This window comes from Acartia tonsa, chromosome 7 (genome assembly GCF_053477335.1).
Source record: "Acartia tonsa isolate MP-2025a chromosome 7, ASM5347733v1, whole genome shotgun sequence".
NCBI classification, from domain to species: Eukaryota; Metazoa; Arthropoda; class Copepoda; order Calanoida; family Acartiidae; genus Acartia; species Acartia tonsa.
This window is the reverse complement of record NC_137266.1, coordinates 49,862,954-49,888,372: the sequence shown is the minus strand read 5'-3', so window position 1 is coordinate 49,888,372 and position 25,419 is coordinate 49,862,954. Positions and strand designations below refer to the sequence as shown.

The window sequence follows — 25,419 nt, the reverse complement described above, 5'->3', positions numbered from 1 at the left end:
AAGGATCTCGCTAACCGCTCAACCGATCGGGTTCTCCTTTACAGGGTAGTTTTTCATAGTTCCCGGGAAGGTTTATAACTGTTTTCTTGGGGGGTGGGACACCCCAAACCCCCCAAAAATGAAAAATACCCACCCCCCAAAAAAAAAAAAATTTTCTTTTAAAACTAAAAATAAAATATTGGGGTCGACTAACCCCCCCCCCCAAAAAAAAAAAATAATTCCCCCCCAAATATTTTTTTTTTCTTTTTCTTTTTTATTTTAAATCTAAAATACGAAAATTGGTTTGATCAAACCTCTTGGGGCAAAGCCCCTAAAGGCTAGGGGCGAAGCCGTTAGTTATATATAAAGTAGTAAGGGTTTATTTGTCTGAAGCTTAAGATCTCCATATCTACCAAAACTGATTTTGTGTTCTATTTTAGGTAATTTTCAAATACTTCCTGTGTAGGTTTTAGGCTATTTTGTTTTAAGATTTAAGTTCATGAACGATATATGTCTGTCTGTCCGTCTGAAGCCTTAGATCTTGGTAACTGCTGCGGTGGTCTAAACTATTTTTCTGAAGTAAAACCCCAACGTCCATCACAAAAATATTGCAAAAATGTCTTTTTTTTAAATATGAACCATTCGATTAGAAAAATATGCGGAATAGATTGCACACCCAATGTTATTACTCATTTTTCAATGAAATTGAGTAGTAAATTAAACACAGGGAGAGAGGGGACGTTTAGCTATTTATTACCTTAGTCCCCAAAGTTTTAATATATCGTTTTCTTATTCTTTGGCTTAACAACTTTGGTGATTTTTGATTTTTTGTTAAGTTGAGTGTCCATTTGTTTCAAGCACTAATTGTAATCTAAAGAAGTAGTAATTTTGTGTATCATCATTGGGGATGTACATAAAATTATCGGCCATTGTCTTATCCCTTCAGATCCCTGAGTAAAACATCTGATTTTCAGTTTTGATAACAACGCAAAGTAAGGAAATTGTTACATTTTTATATCAAATCATAATTGTATTTAGTTTATAATTGTGTTGTTTATCAATTAGGGAGTTGAATCCATTTTTATAGAAGCAGAAATATAATCTATGATTATGGTTTGGACCCTCTAAAACTGTTATCTACCCTTCTACTTTCCCCTCTCTTGGTGAAGATATCTTCACCAAGAGAGGGGAAAGTGGAATCTTACATTTCAAAAATCGTATCGGCGTTGAAGATATCTTCACCAAGAGAAGGGAAAGTAGAATCTTACATTTCAAAAATCGTATAGGCGTTGAAGATATCTTCACCAAGAGAGGGGAAAGTGGAAAGGTAGATTACAGTTTTAGAGGGTCCAAACCATAATCATAGATTATATTTCTGCTTCTATAAAAATGAATTCAACTCCCTAACTGTTTATCATCAAACAGTTATAACTTATTTAAATATGTATTTGTGAATATTTTGTTTAAGAAAAGTTGTAATTGAAACATTATATCCTCAAGCAGCGCAGCAATAACAAGCTACACAACTTTTTTATTGAAAAATAGTGATAACTATTTTGGTTTGAATTTGTGAAGGTATTATCAATGATTTATGGATTACAGCGTATTCTTTGAAAAGATTATTAAATCTTGATTAAAATACAAAATAGAACAGAATTGTTCTCTCTATAATATTTTGTAACCGTTGGACATACGGACATTAACTACTTTTGTAGTTGCTTCGCCGCAAATATATCCAATTTGTCAAGGGCATGTCAATAAAAGATTTTTTCTATTCCAGACGCTATTAAGTGATTTAAAATGTGTGGGGGTCCCCTTGTGACCAACTGCTGTGGAATATCCCTGAAAAAATCTGTTCTGGCTATTGGCGGAATAGGTAACATTTTAATTTTTGATCGTCATATGAATCATCATTTCAAATATCTATAAGATATGACTAGCAGCTAAGCCCCTAACATCTAAGTGTACTCGAAGGTAGAATAGCCAGGTATAGTCCCTTTCGTGGTATCGCTCCTTAAGGGGCGATTCTTCGTTTTTTTCACAGAAGCTTTTCTGCTATGTGTTGCCCCTGTGAGGGGCTCTAACCCTGCTGGGCAAATTGCCTAACCCTGTAAGGAAATCACTTAATTCAATATAACCTAACCTATCAAAAGCCATTTTAAAAATACGACGAATTGCCCCTTAAGGGTCGTTGCTACGAAATGGACTTTTCCCGAATAGCCTAAAACCATCACAAGACCTATACTTACCTGAATTTAAAGAATCCTATTGGTTTAGTAGTTTTTGAGATCCTAGGCTTTAAGCAAAAACACTGAATACTTTATATAATAGGGATAATGGAAGCGCCCCTAGCATCTAGGGGGCTCTATATTCAAAGGTTAAAAAGGGGTAGAAATGTAACCTAAATCAAGCTTAAGTTTCAAATAAAAAAATAAGATAACTACAACAATCACAGGATTTATGTCACCTTGCCAAAAATAAAGAACCGAATCGGTTCAGTTGTTATTGAGATCTTAAGATTTAGACAAAAAGGACCTTATTACTTAATTTAATAGAATAATAATACCAAAACTATACAGATCCTCAATTCTAATAAATATGTTTTATTCAGAAATTTTTATAACAGTTGTAGCAACTATCCTGAATATAATCTCATATGAAAAGGGTTATGACAGGTAACTTATTTTTATGGATATAGAATATACGTGGATATTAAAACAGGAAGAAATAAGTCGTCAATTTAGGTTGCTATTATAGAAATAATTTATTGGGTAGTTCGTTCATCTAGTAGGAGGGAGGGGATATGGTAAAGGTGGTGGAAGTGGAAGTTATTTTAGCCAGCTAGAAGTTTAATTTTATTCGAGTACATGATAATCTGGTGTAAAATCTAAGTAATAATCCCATTTTGGTTTAAAATAATCTGTAAATAAAAGCCTATTTCTGTATATACAAAAAATCTTAATAACCCACCAAATATCCCCTTTCTCCCTGCAAATAGACACTACATAGATTAATTACTAAATTAATATTATTTACAGAAGTGAATGTCCACCTGATGCAGATGTTTGTATTGGACCAATAATTAAATATGCAGGTAAAATTCAGCTTATACCAACCACGAAATTAATTCGAAAAAAATCACTAAACCTATACTTGATTTTCAGCTCGTCGTTGGGGGTTAACACTTATTAATATTGATGACATTTTTATCTGCCCTCAAAATATGAATTTAGATTTATTTTGCTTGTTGGCTATACCTTATTACTGAAAATATTGTATCCCCTCTGCTTTGTCAGATATGTGACATTTATAATAAGACTAAGGATATCCTTCTGACATTTATTTGATAAGGTTGTCCTTAGATATACAATTTTATCTCTAACTAAATTTTTGGATAATTTGCTTTAGAATTTTTTTTCTATTTTTTTTTTGTAGTTTAAGATCTACCTACCAAATGTATTAATTAAAAATACTGTCTGGTATAAGATAAGATAATTTGTTATTTTTAGATATAATAACCTCTGATTTTATGAATTTTTTAGGGTTCTAGGTCCTTAAATAATTTGAAAATCAATTTTAAATTAAATATTTAAAAGATTTGTGTTTATCTATTTCACAAGTTAGATGTAAGATAGGTTTAGGTAATGGAATACTCAATTATTATCCTATTATAAAATGTAGTACGGGTATTTTAGCTGAGGCTTAAGAACTTAATAACTATTGAACTGATTTAGTTCTATATTTTAGATAACCTTAACATAGGTGCTGTGATTGTTTCAGGCTATTTAAATTTCAGTTTTAAGTGTCTTTGGGTGGTTTTAAGCTACTTTTCAGCAGTTCTCTACCACCTTCTCTCCAGAAGATGCTAGGTGCGCAGCCACTAGTGTATTACAAAGAATTAAAATACTAATTTATATTTTAGTGTATGATGCCTTTTTTGGTATACTCTGCTCTTTGCTTCTCATTTTTGGAGGTAAGGATTTTTTCTCGTATTCATTCGAATCCGGTGGATAGGAACCGGTTCTCATCCATATGAAAAAACTATGTCTAGCATCGTATTATATCCTTCGGCACCTCGGGGCTAAAAAAACTGGTTTAATCTTATAATTGTACATTCTATATCCGCGGAAAGCCGTTTATAATACGATGCGAGAAATAACTATTACATTATCTAATTGTGTATTGTATAATACTTAGTGTCTTATCACTTTACATGTGTTTATCTTGCCATCTATATTTTGATGAATAAAAACTGCTCTAAACGCAAAATTTGTTGGTTTTCTATCTATAAACTAATTTAATTTTTCTACGATTCTATTTGTGTGTTCAAATAATGCGATATGATATTTACCCTTCTTCTTTTACCAGTTAATCTTATAAGATTAACTGGTAAATTAAGGATTAAAACTGTTATTGAGCAAATACAATCCTCCCTAAGTTAAACCATAAGGCTCTCAGACTTAAAATATCATTTTGATTGTTGCAAAAATAAAATACACATCTTAATTTCTATCAAAGTTTTCAAAGATTTTAAATTTTTTCAGCCTTGCGAAGCAATACCTGTCTGCTGATTTTGTGGATGGTGATAATCCCTCTGACCATGATCAAATATATTTATGTCATCATCACACATGATTGGACTAAGTTTGAGGTAGAGTTAATAGATAATAGTTAAGGAAGCTATTTATAGTGCCTATTAAAAATACCGTCTATTATTCTAGGATTATATCTCCCCGACATACTTGTTATTCTATCTATGTTCATAGTAGTCTAGTCACTCTACATAGAAATTATATTATAGGATTATATCTCCCTGACATACTTGTTATTCTATCTGTCTGTGTTCATAGTAGTCTAGTCTCTCTATATAGAAATTATATTCTAGGATAATATCTCCCTGACATACTTGTTATTCTATCTGTCTGTGTTCATAGTAGTCTAGTCTCTCTACATAGAAATTATATTCTAGGATCTCCCTGACATACTTGTTATTCTATCTATGTTCATAGTAGTCTAGTCTCTCTACATAGAAATTATATTCTAGGATCTCCCTGACATATTTGTTATTCTATCTATGTTCATAGTAGTCTAGTCTCTCTATATAGAAATTATATTCTAGGATTATATCTCCCTGACATACTTGTTATTCTATCTGTCTGTGTTCATAGTAGTCTAGTCTCTCTATATAGAAATTATATTCTAGGATCTCCCTGACATACTTGTTATTCTATCTATCTATGTTCATAGTAGTCTAGTCTCTCCACATAGAAATTATATTCTAGGATCTCCCTGACATACTTGTTATTCTATCTATGTTCATAGTAGTCTAGTCTCTCTACATAGAAATTATATTCTAGGATTATATCTCCCTGACATACTTGTTATTCTCCCTGACATACTTGTTATTCTATCTGTCTATGTTCATAGTGGTCTAGTCACTCTACATAGAAATTATATTCTAGGATTTTATCTCCCTGAAATACTTGTTATTCTATCTGTCTGTGTTCATAGTAGTCTAGTCTCTCTACATAGAAATTATATTCTAGGATTATATCTCCCTGACATACTTGTTATTCTATCTATCTATGTTCATATTAGTCTAGTCACTCTACATAGAAATTATATTATAGGATTATATCTCCCTGACATACTTGTTATTCTATCTGTCTGTGTTCATAGTAGTCTAGTCTCTCTACATAGAAATTATATTCTAGGATCTCCCTGACATACTTGTTATTCTATCTATGTTCATAGTAGTCTAGGGTCTCTACATAGAAATTATATTATAGGATTATATCTCCCTGACATACTTGTTATTCTATCTATGTTCATAGTAGTCTAGTCTCTCTATATAGAAATTATATTCTAGGATTATATCTCCCTGACATACTTGTTATTCTATCTGTCTGAGTTCATAGTGGTCTAGTAACTCTAAATATAAATTATTTTCTAGGATTATATCTCCCTGACATACTTGTTATTCTATCTATCTATGTTCATAGTAGTCTAGTCTCTCTATATAGAAATTATATTCTAGGATTATATCTCCCTGACATACTTGTTATTCTATCTGTCTGTGTTCATAGTAGTCTAGTCTCTCTATATAGAAATTATATTCTAGGATTATATCTCCCTGACATACTTGTTATTCTATCTGTCTGTGTTCATAGTAGTCTAGTCTCTCTATATAGAAATTATATTCTAGGATTATATCTCCCTGACATACTTGTTATTCTATCTATCTATGTTCATAGTAGTCTAGTCACTCCACATAGAAATTATATTCTAGGATCTCCCTGACATACTTGTTATTCTATCTATGTTCATAGTAGTCTAGTCTCTCTACATAGAAATTATATTCTAGGATTATATCTCCCTGACATACTTGTTATTCTATCTGTCTATGTTCATAGTGGTCTAGTCACTCTACATAGAAATTATATTCTAGGATAATATCTCCCTGACATACTTGTTATTCTATCTATCTATGTTCATAGTAGTCTAGTCACTACTATATAGAAATTATATTCTAGGATTATATCTCCCTTACATACTTGTTATTCTATCTATCTATGTTCATAGTAGTCTATTCACTCTACATAGAAATTATATTATAGGATTATATCTCCCTGACATACTTGTTATTCTATCTGTCTGTGTTCATAGTAGTCTAGTCTCTCTACATAGAAATTATATTCTAGGATTATATATCCCTGACATACTTGTTATTCTATCTATGTTCATAGTAGTCTAGTCTCTCTACATAGAAATTATATTCTAGGATCTCCCTGACATACTTGTTATTCTATCTGTCTGTGTTCATAGTAGTCTAGTCACTACTATATAGAAATTATATTCTAGGATCTCCCTGACATACTTGTTATTCTATCTATCTATGTTCATAGTGGTCTAGTCACTCTATATAGAAATTATATTCTAGGATTATATCTCCCTGACATACTTGTTATTCTATCTATCTATGTTCATAGTAGTCTAGTCACTCTACATAGAAATTATATTATAGGATTATATCTCCCTGACATACTTGTTATTCTATCTGTCTGTGTTCATAGTAGTCTAGTCTCTCTATATAGAAATTATATTCTAGGATAATATCTCCCTGACATACTTGTTATTCTATCTATGTTCATAGTAGTCTAGTCTCTCTACATAGAAATTATATTCTAGGATCTCCCTGACATACTTGTTATTCTATCTGTCTGTGTTCATAGTGGTCTAGTCTCTCTTCATAGAAATTATATTCTAGGATTATATCTCCCTGACATACTTGTTATTCTATCTATGTTCATAGTAGTCTAGTCTCTCTACATAGAAATTATATTCTAGGATTATATCTCCCTGACATACTTGTTATTCTATCTATGTTCATAGTAGTCTAGTCTCTCTACATAGAAATTATATTCTAGGATTATATCTCCCTGACATACTTGTTATTCTATCTATGTTCATAGTAGTCTAGTCTCTCTACATAGAAATTATATTCTAGGATTATATCTCCCTGACATACTTGTTATTCTATCTATCTATGTTCATAGTAGTCTAGTCACTCTACATAGAAATTATATTCTAGGATTATATCTCCCTGACATACTTGTTATTCTATCTATGTTCATAGTAGTCTAGTCACTCTATATAGAAATTATATTCTAGGATTATATCTCCCTGACATACTTGTTATTCTATCTATCTATGTTCATAGTAGTCTAGTCACTCTACATAGAAATTATATTATAGGATTACATCTCCCTGACATACTTGTTATTCTATCTGTCTATGTTCATAGTAGTCTGGTCACTCTACATAGAAATTATATTATAGGATTATATCTCCCTGACATACTTGTTATTCTATCTGTCTGTGTTCATAGTAGTCTAGTCACTACTATATAGAAATTATATTCTAGGATCTCCCTGACATACTTGTTATTCTATCTATCTATGTTCATAGTGGTCTAGTCACTCTATATAGAAATTATATTCTAGGATTATATCTCCCTGACATACTTGTTATTCTATCTATCTATGTTCATAGTAGTCTAGTCACTCTACATAGAAATTATATTATAGGATTATATCTCCCTGACATACTTGTTATTCTATCTGTCTGTGTTCATAGTAGTCTAGTCTCTCTACATAGAAATTATATTCTAGGATCTCCCTGACATACTTGTTATTCTATCTGTCTGTGTTCATAGTGGTCTAGTCTCTCTTCATAGAAATTATATTCTAGGATTATATCTCCCTGACATACTTGTTATTCTATCTATGTTCATAGTAGTCTAGTCTCTCTACATAGAAATTATATTCTAGGATTATATCTCCCTGACATACTTGTTATTCTATCTATGTTCATAGTAGTCTAGTCTCTCTACATAGAAATTATATTCTAGGATTATATCTCCCTGACATACTTGTTATTCTATCTATGTTCATAGTAGTCTAGTCTCTCTACATAGAAATTATATTCTAGGATTATATCTCCCTGACATACTTGTTATTCTATCTATCTATGTTCATAGTAGTCTAGTCACTCTACATAGAAATTATATTCTAGGATTATATCTCCCTGACATACTTGTTATTCTATCTATGTTCATAGTAGTCTAGTCACTCTATATAGAAATTATATTCTAGGATTATATCTCCCTGACATACTTGTTATTCTATCTATCTATGTTCATAGTAGTCTAGTCACTCTACATAGAAATTATATTATAGGATTACATCTCCCTGACATGTTATTCTATATATCTATGTTCATAGTAGTCTAGTCTCTCTATATAGAAATTATATTATAGGATAATATCTCCCTGACATACTTGTTATTCTATCTGTCTATGTTCATAGTAGTCTAGTCACTCTACATAGAAATTGTATTCTAGGATTATATCTCCCTGACATACTTGTTATTCTATCTATGTTCATAGTAGTCTAGTCACTCTACATAGAAATTATATTATAGGATTATATCTCCCTGACATACTTGTTATTCTATATATCTATGTTCATAGTAGTCTAGTCTTTCTATATAGAAATTATATTATAGGATTATATCTCCCTGACATACTTGTTATTCTATATATCTATGTTCATAGTAGTCTAATCACTCTACATAGAAATTATATTCTAGGATTATATCTCCCTGACATACTTGTTATTCTATATATCTATGTTCATAGTAGTCTGGTCACTCTACATAGAAATTATATTATAGGATTATATCTCCCTGACATACTTGTTATTCTATCTGTCTGTGTTCATAGTAGTCTAGTCTCTCTACATAGAAATTATATTCTAGGATTATATCTCCCTGACATACTTGTTATTCTATCTATGTTCATAGTAGTCTAGTCTCTCTACATAGAAATTATATTCTAGGATTATATCTCCCTTACATACTTGTTATTCTATATATCTATGTTCATAGTAGTCTAGTCTCTCTATATAGAAATTATATTCTAGGATTATATCTCCCTGACATACTTGTTATTCTATATATCTATGTTCATAGTAGTCTAGTCTCTCTATATAGAAATTATATTATAGGATTATATCTCCCTGACATACTTGTTATTCTATATATCTATGTTCATAGTAGTCTGGTCACTCTACATAGAAATTATATTCTAGGATTATATCTCCCTGACATACTTGTTATTCTATCTATCTATGTTCATAGTAGTCTGGTCACTCTACATAGAAATTATATTATAGGATTATATCTCCCTGACATACTTGTTATTCTATCTGTCTGTGTTTATTGTGGTTTGGTCTCTCTACAGGGAAATAGTGACGAGACCCATTAATCACACACCACAGGTGAAACTTTTTAATTCAGCTAGTCAGACATCAAAGATTTTACAAATTACAAAAAAGTGCTAATTTTTTTAAACGAACCATTTCTAAAACTAGGACTAATGACATGAATACTCTAAAGCTATGCGTCGTCAGTATAGTATAGAAGTACATTTAACCAGATAACTATCTGGATCCCCCTATTAAGGACCTTTTTCGACTGCTAGCAAATTGCTTTCTGCTCTTTTATAGAGACTTTGCTGTGTCAATATTCCCGACACTATTGGTTGATTTTTAAAGACCCAATTGAAAGTTGTAACAGGGTCCTCGGGAAACAGTAATACAATTATTTCATCTCTTCCCCGTCGAGTGTTATCATCAATATTAACTATCAAAGCCCTTATTTAAAAAAAAAATGTTATTATATTCAGGATATAAGGATGGATGGACGGACAAAAAGACACACAACATACAAACACAGAAACAAACTTATAGTGTTCCACTTTATATCATAGAATTACTTTCATTACTTTTAACTAGATATTAAAAATGAAACCCTGGTAGAGTAGACACATTTGAATCTTAGTTATTAGCCTAAATCTGTTTTATTATCTTAGCGTATAAATAATGATTATAAATAAAATGAAGGTACTAGGTCCATAGTATATTTAAAAAAAAAAAAAGATTTCTGGAAAATTTTTAAAAGATGTATATTTCAAATACTCAGAATTAAATGAAAATCAACTTGAAGACCAATGATAAAATTTTGCTAGCTTCAATCTTAGATATTTTGCATAGGACATTAATCATATATCAATTATAAGATTAAATAATATTATTCATTTGCATGAGAGCAAAAACTAAGAGGTCTATTTGAATAAATCTAGAAACAGAAGGGTTTATAAAACATATAGCTAATAAATTTTATATAGTATAATAAACTATATACTATAAAGATAATATTGTGTTTGAAATCAAGACATTTACTTAAAGTTTAACAAGATTATTTGTGTAGTTGACAGGGTTTATAAATCTTAATCAATATATTATTACTTGGATGTTGCACCAGATTACTCTGTTACAGTAATACTCACTGAATGCTGAGCTAAACTAACGATACTACCCATTCACCCTCTTTATCCTCAACCCTCCTCTCCTACTGGATAAACTAACTGACCAATAAATGAGGTTCATAATAGCAAATTAAACTATTTTCCTTATCAATTTATCCACGGATATCCTATATCTATTGGTTTATATATGGAATCTGTGTTTGCATGTAGGAAATAAGTTTACATAAAATGTCAACTAGAGATTTTTTCTTTAAATTAAGAAAATAAAAAGAAAAAAAACTTTCATTTTCCTATTTGAAAATATACCTAACCAGGAAAATTTTTTGATGCAAAATTTCGCGGAATTTTATATTAGAACTTGTTTAATAATTTTAAAAAAGTCTCCAGCAAATATTCGCTGTTTTCTACTGAAAGACTATCAATATACTAAAGTAACAGGATGTCTGTTTGTCTGTCTGTGTGTTTGTCTTTGTGTTTCAATGTTTGTTTTGAAGGATCCTTTACAATGTAGCTTCTCATAGGTCCTGGGAAGGTTTATAACTATTTTGCGGGAGGGTTCCACTAAATACCCTCCCAAGAGAAATTCCAAAAAAATCAAAAAAATTTACGTTTAGAGACTTGAACGCAACATAGATAAGTAACATACTATTTAAAAAAAACATTTAAAGTGCCACTAGAGGCCTCTAGATGCGTAGCCGCTAGTTCTATATGATTTATTTAATAATATTCACCCTATTTATATAATTTTCGAGGTTGTAAGTAATAAAAAGATACATGCATTTTATATGTTATATAAGTGCTCCATTAAGGGAAGCTTCTAATCGGTCCTGTGATTGTTGTAGGCTATAATTTTATCCCCTTTCTACCCTTCCAGAGTCCCTAGATGCTTGCTAACCAATTATATTTTTCTACTTGAAGAGTAGTTCCGCCCCTTATTGTAAGCATACTCTACTAAATGTAATAAATATAGATTTATATAAAATTGTATGCTGAGAAAACTTCAGGGAGGGAGGGGATATTGGACAGTTAATCACACTAATCCTCAATTTGTTTAGAATAATGTTTTCTTATTCGATGGCTGAATAACTTTAGGGACATACAGTGAATTGAGTTGAGTGTCCAAACTTTTTCTACCAACAATTAAACTCTATAATATGAGTAATTTTATTTTTGATCTATGGAGATGTATATTAATTTATATGCCACTGTCTTAACCCTTTAGATCCCTGGCTGAGAAAACTTAATATTCTTGCTACGTCTCCAAATAGATTTGGTCTGATACAAACATATGGCCGCTGAATATCAATAAGACAAACATCAGTAGTAATTCATCATTTTTATATGCAATTTGGTAAATAAAGACTGGAAGGGAGGGGACACTGGGCTCTTTATTACACTAGTCCCCAAAGTTTTATATTAACGTTAGCTAAACAACTTTGGGGACGCTTATAGTATTTTTATTAATTTGTTAATTAAGTTGAGTGTCTAAAAGTTTCAACGAATAATGGTTATCCACAAAAGAGGTAATTTTGTGTATAATCATTAGGGATGTATATCAATTTATCGGCCATTGTCTTATTCCTTTAGATCCCTGAAATAAAGATTTTTTTATCCTTCTGTAGGAACACAGTAATAGTGTCTGACTGATTATGACGTAACAAAAAAAATTTGCCAATGAGAGGCCGTTATTGACCAATGGTAAAATTTATAGTGGCCTCTCATTGGCTATTTTTTTTTGTTACGTCATAATCAGTCAGACACTATTACTGTGTTCCTTCTGTAGATAACAATTAGTGGTTGAAACGTTTGGACACTCGCCTAAATTCAATAAAATGCCTTAAGGATGTTAAGCCAAAAATAAAACTTTGGGGACTAGTGTATTAAACAGCCCAATGTCTCCTCCCTCCCTGCTCGGATAGTTGGATAGGTTAGGTTTATATGTACTCTTGCTAACAGTAATGTGGGTAGATTGTTCAAGTCTACCCAAAAATTAACAAAACATATGTCGTTTTTTATAACCCCTACATCTTACAGTTATGTTGCATTTATTTGAGATGCTTCAAGAATGACACCTGCCAAACTTCATAAATACTAGTCAATAATATAAAAGGTTTAGTTAGGAATTCAAGTTCTTATATATCATATTGAGTCACTTGACTTTTTAGCTATGACTAACACAATAAAAAACATAGCATAAAATCTAAAGATTTTTTCAAAGTGAAATCGATTATATAGAGTAGATTTGCTTCTTTAAATAAGATTAATTTAAAATTGACACAGATTTATTTACGATACAATCCTCCTACCACCCATGCAGGGACAACGGATCAGGATTCTGACAATCAATTCTAAGTGAAAATTTCTCCTTAACACACTTTCTTCTTTTCCCTCCCCCATTACCCATTCATCAGAGATAGAGGGGACAATGGTCTGTTTATTACACTAGTTTTCAAAGTTTATGATAACTTTTTCTTAATGGTTGGCTTAACAATTTTGGGGACTTTAGTGAATTTTGATTGGTTGAATCATTAGGTTAAGTGTTTAAACGTTTCAACCACTATTTTTAATTTAAAAAAAGGTAACTTAGTTTATCAACATTGGGGATGTAAATTAATTCCTCAACCATAGTTTTATCCCTTTATATTCCTGCATTACCTACTTCCCTTTAGTTACAGTACAAAATAAGTTTTACGCCATAAAAATATTAAAATTTTCATCAATTTCAAATGGAATTAATTTACTGAATGACGGCCCCTGCACCCATGATAGACTAATATATTGTCTGATACCAAAATAGCTCAATAGTAAACAAGAATGCAGTTACCCATAGTTTTAGGAGAAGTCTACTTTACTACCCTAACTAGTTCCTTATTGAAACATGGCAAGTTTAATCATTATGACAAAACAATATGAGTAAAGTCTTAGATCGATTTAAATACAGCTAAATCAAATATACCATCTAATTTGTGTTTAAATTTAAAGGATATAATAGAAATTGCAGGAGTTAAATGGCAATTTTCTAATTGTCATAATAATGAATAATGATATTGACAAATGAAAGACAATGGAAATAGCAACCTAAATTGACGATGATTTTTCCTCTGTCATAATATCCACGTAATGCTACAGCCATTATTGTTGGGACTGGAATAATTATACAGTTGCTATGCTGCATCCCAATATATTTATTTATATTTAGAAAGTAATTGTGTTTATTTTCCTACAAACTTTTCCTTTTTTATTGGCTACCATTACCATACTAGGGACCAATATATTTATTCACAACAAGATGGACAACATCAATAAAAGCGAATCTATGAAGCTGTAGGGCAAACGAGCATTAACACTTGTAGAGTGTCAGGACTGAATAAGCAGAATATATGTATGAGTCTAAACAAAATTGTAAGTAACATTGTACATTGTGGTATTATAAATCAGTATTCCAAAATTCAGATGAATAGGATAAATATGATATAGAGTTGCTACGCTTCCTAAATCGTACCTAATTGTTAATGAATTCATCATGCAAAGTTTAAAATCGATAGTATAATTCTAACCCGTTGAAATTAACAAAAATAGCTAACTGTCCGTGGTGGACGGACAGATGAACGGAAGGACTGACCCTGATTATAGAGTAGCTTCTCTGCTAAAAATATATTTATCTTCGTTTTGCTTTTTCTCTAGTAAAATAGAAAATTCCCACATTTTCCTTATTTTTTCTCAGTGATCAAAGGCTTAAGAAAATTGTAAAAGCAGATATTTGTTTGTCAAGTATTTTGGATTGCACTCAAGGCTAGAATGGGAGAGGTCAGGAAAATAGGCTTAAACCACCCCAGGGCATTTATAAAGCTTCCCTAAAAAAAGGAATTTGGACATCCAGTGCCAGAGATCTTTAGCCTCAGACAAAAAATACTAGTGGCTGCACCCACATCTATGGAATGGAAGGGCTGTAAAACAGACTAAAAACATTTCAATAATTAAATTTAAAAAAAAATATCTTGAATCCAACTCAGAAAGCTTTCATAATCTCAATGGGTTTAGTAGTTAGTGAGATCTTAATGAAAAAAGATGAAGTAGTTTGGCTATGTAGGGGTTTAAACAAACATCTGTTCTAAGGTTGGAGACAGGTTTAAAAGTATAACTATAAAAAAAAAAGTAAGAAGTCAAGGCTTAAAAAATGCATAAACACCAAAAATCTTTGAAAAAAATCGCCTTTGAAGAAATGATTTGGCTCCCAAAATTCTGGGATTATATATGTAAATTTGCTTATAATCTTTACTAAAATGCATATGAGATTCGATATTGGGAGCCAGAAAAAAAGGAGCTGACTCGCGGAATTTGTATGTGGGTTAATGCTTCTTTCTAGTACAGAATATGTTAAAATTTTACAGAAAATGTATTTTTCATCTAACCTTAACCTTGTATTCTAGATTATGCTAGATCATGTTGTCAATTTAAATAACATCACTGCACCACATTTTCAAAATAAAATCCAGTGTGCTCCATATTATAGAAAGATAGTACTTTAGATACTAACTGGCGGCTTCGCTCCTAGCCTCTAGGGGGTTTGCCCCAAGAGGTAATAAAAAAAATTTAAAAATTAAGTACTACTGGTGCTGCCAGTAGTTTTATGTGAACTAACTACCCCATAGACAAAAAATGGGGAGGATTTTTTTATTTTTTGGGAGTTGGGGGTGTCATACCCCCCAAGAAAATAGCTTAAAGCCACCAAAGGACCAATAGGTATATATCCTGAAGAGTAGAATCCGATCGGTTCAGTGGTTACCGAGATCTTAAGGGACGGACGGACAGACAGACATCAAGCTACTTTGTATTATAGATATTTACATAATAAAATCGGGCATGGATGGAACATTTTTTTTTATTACACTAGTCCCCAAAGTTTTATGATAACATTTTCTTATCCGTTGACTTAACAACTTTGGGGTCTTAGTTACATCTTGAATGGTTGGTTAATCAAGTTGTGTTTCCAAACGTTTCAACCACTAATTGTATTCTACAGAAGGAGTAATATTGTGAATTATCATTTGGGATGTACATCAATTTATCGGCCATTGTCTTATCCCTTTAGATCCCTAGCTTCCAATACAATTTGAAAATAAAAAATGTTAGTTAGTACACAAATTATATGTGCTCCATATTTAAATAGTTATTTATTGCATCGTATTATAAACAGGTTTCCGTGAATATAAAAATTAAAAGATTAAAACTATTTTTTTATCCCAAAGTGTCGAAAATCCCAGGCTAAATCTGATGTTAATTTTTGTATTACTCTAATAGTCGTGGAAATTTGTCTGTAATACGATGTTATACATGATTTTTCAGTATGGCTAAAAACCGTTCTAATCCAGCGGATATTTATCTGTTTCGAAGCCATACTGGAAATAATATTTTAGATTTTCTGATAAAGAACATAATGTCAAAAGATGTTTTGAATATTTTATTTTGAGATATAAAACAAAGCCACCATAAATTCTAAATATCCTTTTTTTGGGAATAAATTGCCAATGTAGGTATGAAATCAATCCATCGCCTTAAAACGAAATTTTATATAAATAGAAACTTTATAATTGTATCAAATCATTAAATGGAGTGATTTAATTTCCTATATTGGGGTGGAACCTATAGTTAGATTCATGATCTTAGCTTATAGACATAAGATTGAATAACTATAAATTCAGACAAGCTTTTTTCTGGTAATAAAGGTTCCAGAACAAACGCAGCAGTGGCAAAGGTTTGAGTGGACAAACACTTAAGTGTCTTAAACTTTCCAGGTTAGGCTAGGTTAAGATAAGCCCCCTGCAGAGGTTAGGCATGTAAAAACAAAGAAGATGGTTTGAAATAGGTTAAATTAGGTTAAGTGTCTTCTCCGACGTTTGTCCTATTAAAGGGATATAATTTCAAATATGTATGTAGATAAAATATATTTTCTTATCGGTTAAATAAGATATAGCTTTGGGACCAAGGGAAAACCTTGAATATAACTTATGATGATAATTTTATCTTGTACAAGGAATACCAAACTTTATAATGTAGTGCTTGATTTATAAATTTATTGCAGTATGTATATAAAATATTTTTTTAATAATACTTTGTGGCTTCTACCCTAGCATTTAGGGGGGTTGCATTCGATGCGGAAGAAAGGTAGAGAAAATATAACCTAAAATCATCTCAGAACTTTGGCTTTAAAATCACATACACCCATCCAGGGAGCTTTGTATGAAGCTTAGCTAAATGAAAGGCCACAATTGTATCATTGTTTGAGATATACACAGACATTTAAGACTATTTTTTTACTTAATTATGTTTTTTTTTATGTACATAAATAAGTTATGCTTTCAACAAATATCAACTATAAGCCTTCAGATGTAAGATAATTCCTAAAATTAAGAAAACAGTAGTGACTTGTTTAAAGCAAGTTGTCATGAAATTGGCGGCAGATGCACAAAGTGATGAGAAAATTAGCTAGGTTTCAATGCAGCTATTTTTTAGCTATTCTAATTCCTCAGCTTTGGTTTAAATAAAAGGCATTATTCTGTAAAGTTGGGTGCATGCTTTCAGTCAAATGCGCTTATAATGTCAAATTGTTCATAATTTTGATCAAACACTTGGTCTTATTAAAACTTAAAGTTAAGAACAGTTTGATTTAATAATCGAATTTCAATTTGACTGGAAGCTGGCACCCAATTTCACGGAATATCAGAAAAATAACGCCATTCTATATTGTGTCTACAGCTAACTAAAATATAAGTGTGACTTATTGTTATTTTCTCTTTCATTTGAATAATCTATATTTATTTAGAATGTACAGGCAACTCTGGTGGTCAACTATCCTCCTGTCCAACCTCAGGAAATTATCAGATATTTTCACTGTCTTTGCATAAGCTAGTTCTTGTTAAAAATTTGATGTTGGACTAAATAGTACACAAGCCCTCTTAATTAAAAAAGATTAGGTAACAATTTGGGTAAATTCCAGGGACCTAAAGGGATAAGACGATAACCGATGAATTGATCTCCAATTATGTTATACAAAATTACTTCTTTTTTAAGTTACAATTAGTGGTCCCCAAAGTTGTCAACAAATATGAAAATAGCATTATAAACTTTAGGGACTAGTGTAACAAACAGCCCAATGTTCCCTACCTCCCTGGATACATATTCTCAAATGCATATCTGATGGCAAATGTACAACCAGGGTTACCCAGCACAACCTTACCAAGCAGCGCCGCAGTACCAGCAACAGTATGCTCCGCAAGCACCACCACCTTACAATCCAAAATATCCTTAAATGTATCTTTTTTCAGGCAAAGGTAAGCAGCTAATAGTGCTATAAAAAAATACGTCATACAATACAAATGACAAATGATAGGCCAGTATATATTTTACCATTGATCAATTACAATGTATACTGGCCTATCATTGGTCATTTGTATTGTATAACGTCTTTTTTTATAGGCACTAAAAGCTGCTTCTGGCAAAGGTCTTTTTTTATATATAGCTTATTTTAAAGTCTAAATATCAAAATTTACAGTGCTTGGAAGCTATAAACTAGTATTTTACTTGATTCGCTTTTTAATGGCTGCCGGGCCCTATAAACAAGAAAATTAAATATATATTACATTTATCCTTTAATTTTGTGTCTTTAAATTAAATTAAAACGATAAAAGGGACAAAGCCAAAAAATTTAAGTTATTTATATTTTTGACATTTTGACATAGGTATTTATATTATTGTATTGTATTTTAACTTATAAAAAGTGAGGAGATAATAGAGCTTAAATTAATCCTAACCTCTTTGTTTTCCCCAAAATAATTATAACAAAGATTTAAAAAGATTATTTATTGTTGAATTATTGTTAAATCTCTTTTACCTACCCTCTCTCAATTTTACTACAAGACAAGTACAATTCAAACTTTTACTTATTAAAGACATTTGTGATTTTCTATAAAAAGATAAAAAAGAATTATATAAAAATCATATTTAAATGATAAATGACTCTTAGGTTATATTTAAAGAAGCCAAAGTTTAAATATATTTCACTCATTGTAATGTAAATAAAATAAAATTATAAAAGTTTTTGTATTACTCTAACATTAAATATATCGAATGTTATTTTGTAAGATTGTGTTTTAAATATGTATATTAGAGGATTTTTTTGAAATTCAAGTAGTGCAGTTGCAATTCTTATACCTTTTGGTGAAAAAAACTCGTGTAAAATTTTAACCATTTTGGACAAGTATTATCCCCAGTAATTTCACTTTGAAATTTTGAGTTATTTTAGGACTTTTCGAAAAATGGTAAATTTTTAGATGTTTTTGAGATTTTCTCAGGTTAGGAACGAGATATTTAGAAAATTTCGAAATTTCCTGCTTCTACTCCTTAAAGCCTATACAGGGAGCACCATGAAGCCATAGTTCTGATGCAATGATTTTTCGACCCTCATAAGGGGTTCTCAAATTTTAAAGTGAAATTACTGGGCATAATATTTGTCCAAAATGGTTAAAATTTTTACACAAGTGCTTTTTTACCAAAAGGCATAATAATTGCAACTGCACTACTTGAATTTTAAAAAAAGCCGAAAAAAACCTCTAATGTATATACTGAAGTATATGGATGTATTTGTGTCTATCTAAAATCTATAAAATGGCTGGATTGATGAATTTTTGGCCCAAAATAGTATTGACATTTGGCAATTGTCACTATTGTCACCAACACTAAAAGACATTCCTTACATTTCTTGAACTTCATGATATCTTAATTTTTTTAAATAAGGGAGTATTATGTTAACAAGTATGACAATATCCATAAAAGCGAAGCTCTGAAACAGCAGGACAAACGGACATTAACACTTGGCACATTATTTACGAAAAAAACATTTTTCTGCATGAGGTCTCAGATTTTGATAAAAACTTCCAGTCCCCTTCATTTGGTCATAAAACTAAGGGCTGGGTGATTTTAAAATGGATTAAAAAGGTTAAAAATCACCCAGCCCTTAGTTTTATGACCAAATGAAGGGGACTGGAAGTTTTTATCAAAATCTAAGACCTCATGCAGAAAAATGTTTTTTTCGTAAATAATGTGCCACTTGTATAGTGTCAGAACTGAATAATCAGAATATAAATGTATAAAAGTCGAACGAAACAAAATTTTAAGTAATTATGCTGAAAAACTGCTTAAATATAAGATATTGTTTAAGGACATACTTATATTTTTAGGACTTGATTATAGAGATGTTTTGCTTGTAACAATGTACTTTGTTGTCCTAGAAATCAGTATTCCAAAAATCAGACCAATCGGATAATTTTATCACATAAAAATTAACTCGTAACTAGCTCCTATAAAATCATCCTGCAAAGTTTGAAATCGATAGGACAATTTTAACATGCCTAAATTAACGAAAAGAACTATCCGTTAGGTACGGATGTACGGACGGACCGACCCTAATTATAAAAGAGCTTCGCTTTTAAAAACTATTGCATTTTAAGTTGAGTTATCTCTTTCATTTAATGTTTATCACAATTAAATAATCTAAACAACAAATTCTAAAGGAAAAAGAAAATAGTTGATACGTTGATGTACACCTCCAATGATGATACACAAAGTTACCCATTCTATAGATTACAATTAGTGGTTGAGAGATTTGGACACTCAACATAATGAACTAACTAATCAATATGCAATACAAGCCCCTAAGGTTGTATTAGCAAGAAGAAGAAAACATAATTTTAAGATATTAGGGGCTAGTGGTATAAACAGCCAAGGACGTCCAAAGGGGATGGGTAAAGGATTAACCCCCCTCCAAAAAAAATTACCTCCCCCAAATAAAAAAGCTTGGACGCTCCTGTAAACAGCCCTGTGTTCATCCCTCCCTGCATATTTAATTTATGACAAATGTGTAAGTGATTGAACACCAATTTCAGGACTTAAAAGTTTCATCATAATACTTCAACTTTTAATCCTAAATCCACTTTAACTTGATAGCTAGACAGAGAGAGATACTTTAATTGAAACAATTAGTTTTATATTTCAGAGAGAGAGAGGGGACAATGGGCTGTTTATTAAACTAGTCCCCAAAGTTTTCTTTTTCGCTGACTTAACAACTTTGGGGACTTTTAATGAATTTTGATTGGTTTATATATTACATTGAGTATCCAAACGTTTCAATCTCCAATTTTAATCATTTTATAATCATTGGGGATATACATCAATTTACAGCCATTGTCTTATCCCTTTTGATCCCTGCAGATAGAGATACTTGAATTGAAACAATTTGTTTTATATTTACTTTGGATGACAAACAATTTGATGAAGGAGATCTTTTTTCTCTCGTTAATTTCTAATTAATTTTAGGTAAGTTGTTTTGAAAGGGGTACATTAAAATCCGCATATTTGGACTTTTTGAGTCCAAATAATTCTTGTATAAAAGTAACAGGATGTGTGTCTGTGCGCCTGTCGGTCTTGCTGACTGCTAAACCGAATTGGCTCTCCATTACAAAGTAGCTTATCCCAAGAGTAATCACCCCTAAAATAGAACGTGTCCTAACTTTTGTGATTTTTTAACCTATTCGTGACGAGCTCCCAAAGCTCAAAGTTGTATTCACCGGGGTTCAACAAAATAAAATTTTTCAAATATTACTCAACAGAATTTAAAAAGTAAGCTGTAGATTAAAGATCTTGCTACTTTTGTTCATAATGGCGGTTTTAGTAACTTAAAACCATTTTTTTTTTTTAAACTTAAATTACTTCAAAAATAAGAGGTCTACAAAAATCTTCTAAATTCTATGGATCATTTTACATCTACTACTTACTAAAAGCACTGACTAGCTATTTAAAAAAAATTTAGCAAAAGTTAGGACACGTAAATAAAACCTGATAATCTGAAAATTGATTGCTTATTTCTTCCCTAATTTCCGAAGTTGTACAGCAGATAACCCAGATATTGCAAATCCTTTTTTCAGCTACTCCGGTCAAAGGGAAAAGCGATATAACGTACTAACGATTTATACATTATATATTCAAAATTTTAATTTTTCAAATTTAGATTTTTTTTAAGTTTGAAGCTTTTTTAGCGATTAGTAAATATTGAGATAGGATGAGGAAACTATGTACACAATGAAAACTTAAATTCAGCTGTCCTAAAAACTGTATAGTTATATATGGTCTTTGTGATAAATTAAAAGGATTTTTTAAAGTGTTTGCTGAGTAATTCTAACCCGAAACCAAAAGTTCCTTTCAAACCTTAATTAAAACTAAAGATAACTCCGTTTTAAAGCAAAGTTTTTTTTGTACTTGGGGTAGGTCCGTCTGTTCGTAACGGTTAGCTCTTTTGGTTAATTTTGACATGTTAGATGTATTCAATTGATCTTATACTTTTTCTGATGATTCCTTTAACAAATATTTAATAAGCAAAGCAACTCTATAATTATAAACAGAAAGTCTTTATGCCCATTAAAAAAAAACTAATAACTAACTTTTTTACAATCCTATTAATCTGTTTTTTGGAATAATGATTCCTAGGATAACATGGTATAATGTAATAAGCAAGGCATCTCTATAATCAAATCCTAAATATTAAAGTTTTTCATTTTACTGTACCATGTTTGACGCAGTTTTGCTACAAATTTATGTACAATTTTGTTAAGACTTCGCTTTTATGGATGTGCCATCTGAAAACTTAGTGTACTTTAATTAAAGATCGATTGGTTGGCTCAAACTTTCATTGTCTCACCATTTTTTTAATCGTCCATTGTCGTATTCATCAGAATCTCTGTATTAAATACCAATTATTTATTGACGCACTAACATAAATAATTAATAAAATTTTTGAAATATTTTCTCAAGAAAGAACTTTTATTGATGTAAGATTATATACGAAAATATATGTTATCCTTTTCATATTACTTTTATATAATCTAATATTAATTTTGACAAGGATTAGATGTGATTTAATCGAAATATATTCCTACAAAATGAGCTGTGTGTTTTTCCTTGGATAGTCTCTTTTCAACATCGCTGCCGTGTATTATTCCAATATTAATTTTTGTTGTTGATAAAATCATGTTTCACTTTTTAAATGAACTGCAAAATTGGAAATAAATTTCTAGTGACCAATACATTGATGTAATACCCAATGATGATACATAGAATTACCCCTTCTGTTGATTACAATTAATAGTTGAAACGGTTGTACACTCAACTTAATGATTCAACCAATCAGAATTCACAAAGTTCCCAAAGTAAAGCCAACAAATGAGAAAACGCTATAAAAAACTTTTGAGGACTAGTGTAATAAACAGCCCATTATCCCCTATCTCTCTCTCTCTCTGGAATATTTATAATACCAATTTAACAAATTTAATATTAGCATAGCAATTCATTCAAATATCGTGTCTGTCTCTTTCTCTCTCTCTCTCTCTCTCTCTCTCTCTGTCTCTCTTTCTCTCTGTCTCTCTCTCTCTCTGTGTCTCTCTTTATCTCTCTCTCTCCCTCTCTTTTAATCTCTCTCTCTCTCTCTCTCCCTCTCTCCTTCTCTCTCTCTCAATCTCTCTTTCTCTTCCAATCTCTCACTCTCTTTCTCTCTCTCTCTTTCTCCCTCTCTCTCTCAGTCTCGCTCACTCTTTCTCTCTCTCTGTTTTACTCTCTCCCTCTTTCTCTCTCTCTCTCTCTTTTTCTTCTCTCTCTCTCTCTCTCTCTCTCTCTCTCTCTCTCTCTCTCTCTCTCTCTCTCTCTCTCTCTCTCTCTCTCTCTCTCTCTCTCTCTCTCTCTCTCCTCTCTCGTGCTCTTCTAGCCAATGCAGTTAACTATCAAAGAAAATATTAAAGAATAAAACAATGGACGATGATTTGAGGTAAAGCCTTCTGTGGACTAAAATTAATGATGGAAAAGTTTATGACACTTCAGGTGTTTAATTCACAGTCCAATTTCCTCTCCTTTCTTACAAAAATGTCATTATGCATGTACTTCTAAAAGAATAAGGTTGGAAATCATTCATTGTCGTTTTCCATGTTAATTTTAAGTTATACATAAAAACAATGTTGTTAATCATATACAATTGTCTTGGATAACCTTATCCTAGGTTTTACATATTCCTTTATATTTATGTATAAAGAAATCCTAACGTCAAGGCTAGCCTTTGAGAAGGGGGATATAGACATATCTAACCTATATTGTGCCAATGCATTCCCTAACTCGAAAAAAAAATCCCCTTAGTTCTCTCTGTCTTTATGTCTGTTTGTCTTTCTAACTGTCTGTCTTTCTGTTTGTCTTTCTTACTGTCTGTCTGTCTCTATGCTTGTCTGTCTTTCTGTTAGTCTGTCTCTAATTTCAATATTTCTGTCTGTCTAACTGTCTGTCTGCCTGTCTGTCTTTCTCTCTGTTTATTTGTCTGTCTTTCTGTCTGTTCTGTTTGCTGAACAAATAAACTATCAACTTTTAAATACTGAATTTTGGTTACTTAAAAAGATTAATTCCGATGCTATGCTCTTATTTCTAGTTTGTGCTTTAAGTTATCTTCGCTACTATTCACTACTAATTGTTCCTGTTTTAGTTGTTATGGAGGTAGGGGACAATGAGCTTTTTATTACTCTAGTCCCCTAAGTATTATTATAATGTTTTCTAATTCATTGGCTCAACAACTTTGGGGGCTATAAAGAATTTTGATGGATTGGTTCAATTAGTTGAATGTTCAAACGTTTCAACCACTAATATACATAAGGGGTTATTTTGTGTATCATTATTAGGGATTCCATCAATTTATTGTCTATTCTCTTATCCCATTAGATCACTTATTACTTGCATAGTCCATACAACCATTATTTTTCAACAGGTCTTACCAGATTTGTGTAATGTGATTCTTAAAGAAATTCAATTTATTTTAACAACACAAAATACAATTTGGATTTGAAGTGGGAACAGGGACACGTTCACATTTCTCAATTTGGCCAGGGAGGGAGGGAGGGAACATTGGACTGTAAATTATGCTGAAACCCAAAAAAGTTATCTTATTCATAGTCTTAATTACTGTGGATACTTGTTTTGAGTTTTAATTGGTTGCTTTCAAGCTATATATGTCCAAACTTTTCACATATAATTTTAATCTAAAGAATGATTGATTTTGTTTATCATCATTGGAATATATTAATTTATAGTCAATTGTCTTATCCCCTAAGATCCCAGCAATTTTGCGCATTTTACTTCAACAAAGTTTTGTATAAATCGAAGATTTCTCCCTAATTGTCTTTAAATTGTAGATTTTCTATAAAGTGTCAGGGATTTAAAAGGATAAGACAATGGCCTACAAAATTGATGCTCATTTCTAATAATGATACACAAAATTACTCCTTCTTGATTACAAATAGTAGTTGAAATATTGATTATTTAACTTAATAAACTAACCAATCAAAATTCAATAAAAGTCCCCAAAGAAGTTAAGCCAATGAATAAGAAAATGTTATTGTAAAACTTTGGGGACTTGTGTAATAAACAGCCCATTGTCCCCTCCTTCTCTGAAGAAATGTACTGTCTTTACTAAC

The 25,419-nt window shown here is 31.1% G+C and overlaps 1 protein-coding gene across 1 annotated transcript; it reads left to right on the top strand.

The window, feature by feature from the left end:
- The first annotated feature begins 1,748 nt into the window (after positions 1-1,748).
- Positions 1,749-18,185, top strand: LOC145324364 (uncharacterized). Its single transcript, XM_080166968.1, has 8 exons — positions 1,749-1,855; positions 2,591-2,654; positions 3,018-3,073; positions 3,902-3,952; positions 4,524-4,630; positions 9,714-9,818; positions 17,691-17,739; positions 18,085-18,185. The coding sequence occupies exons 1-8, from the start codon at positions 1,780-1,782 to the stop codon at positions 18,174-18,176; spliced, it is 600 nt and encodes a 199-aa protein (XP_080023094.1). The 5' UTR covers positions 1,749-1,779; the 3' UTR covers positions 18,177-18,185.
- Positions 18,186-25,419: the final 7,234 nt, after the last annotated feature.

Bases quoted from the DNA above. Each gene is read 5' to 3' on its own strand.
- LOC145324364 (XM_080166968.1), top strand. From the start codon at position 1,780: ATGTGTGGGGGTCCCCTTGTGACCAACTGCTGTGGAATATCCCTGAAA. The intron at 3,953-4,523 runs GTAAGGATTTTT...AAATTTTTTCAG, and splicing joins TTTGCTTCTCATTTTTGGAG to CCTTGCGAAGCAATACCTGT. The intron at 17,740-18,084 runs AAATTATCAGAT...TGTACAACCAGG, and splicing joins TCCTCCTGTCCAACCTCAGG to GTTACCCAGCACAACCTTAC.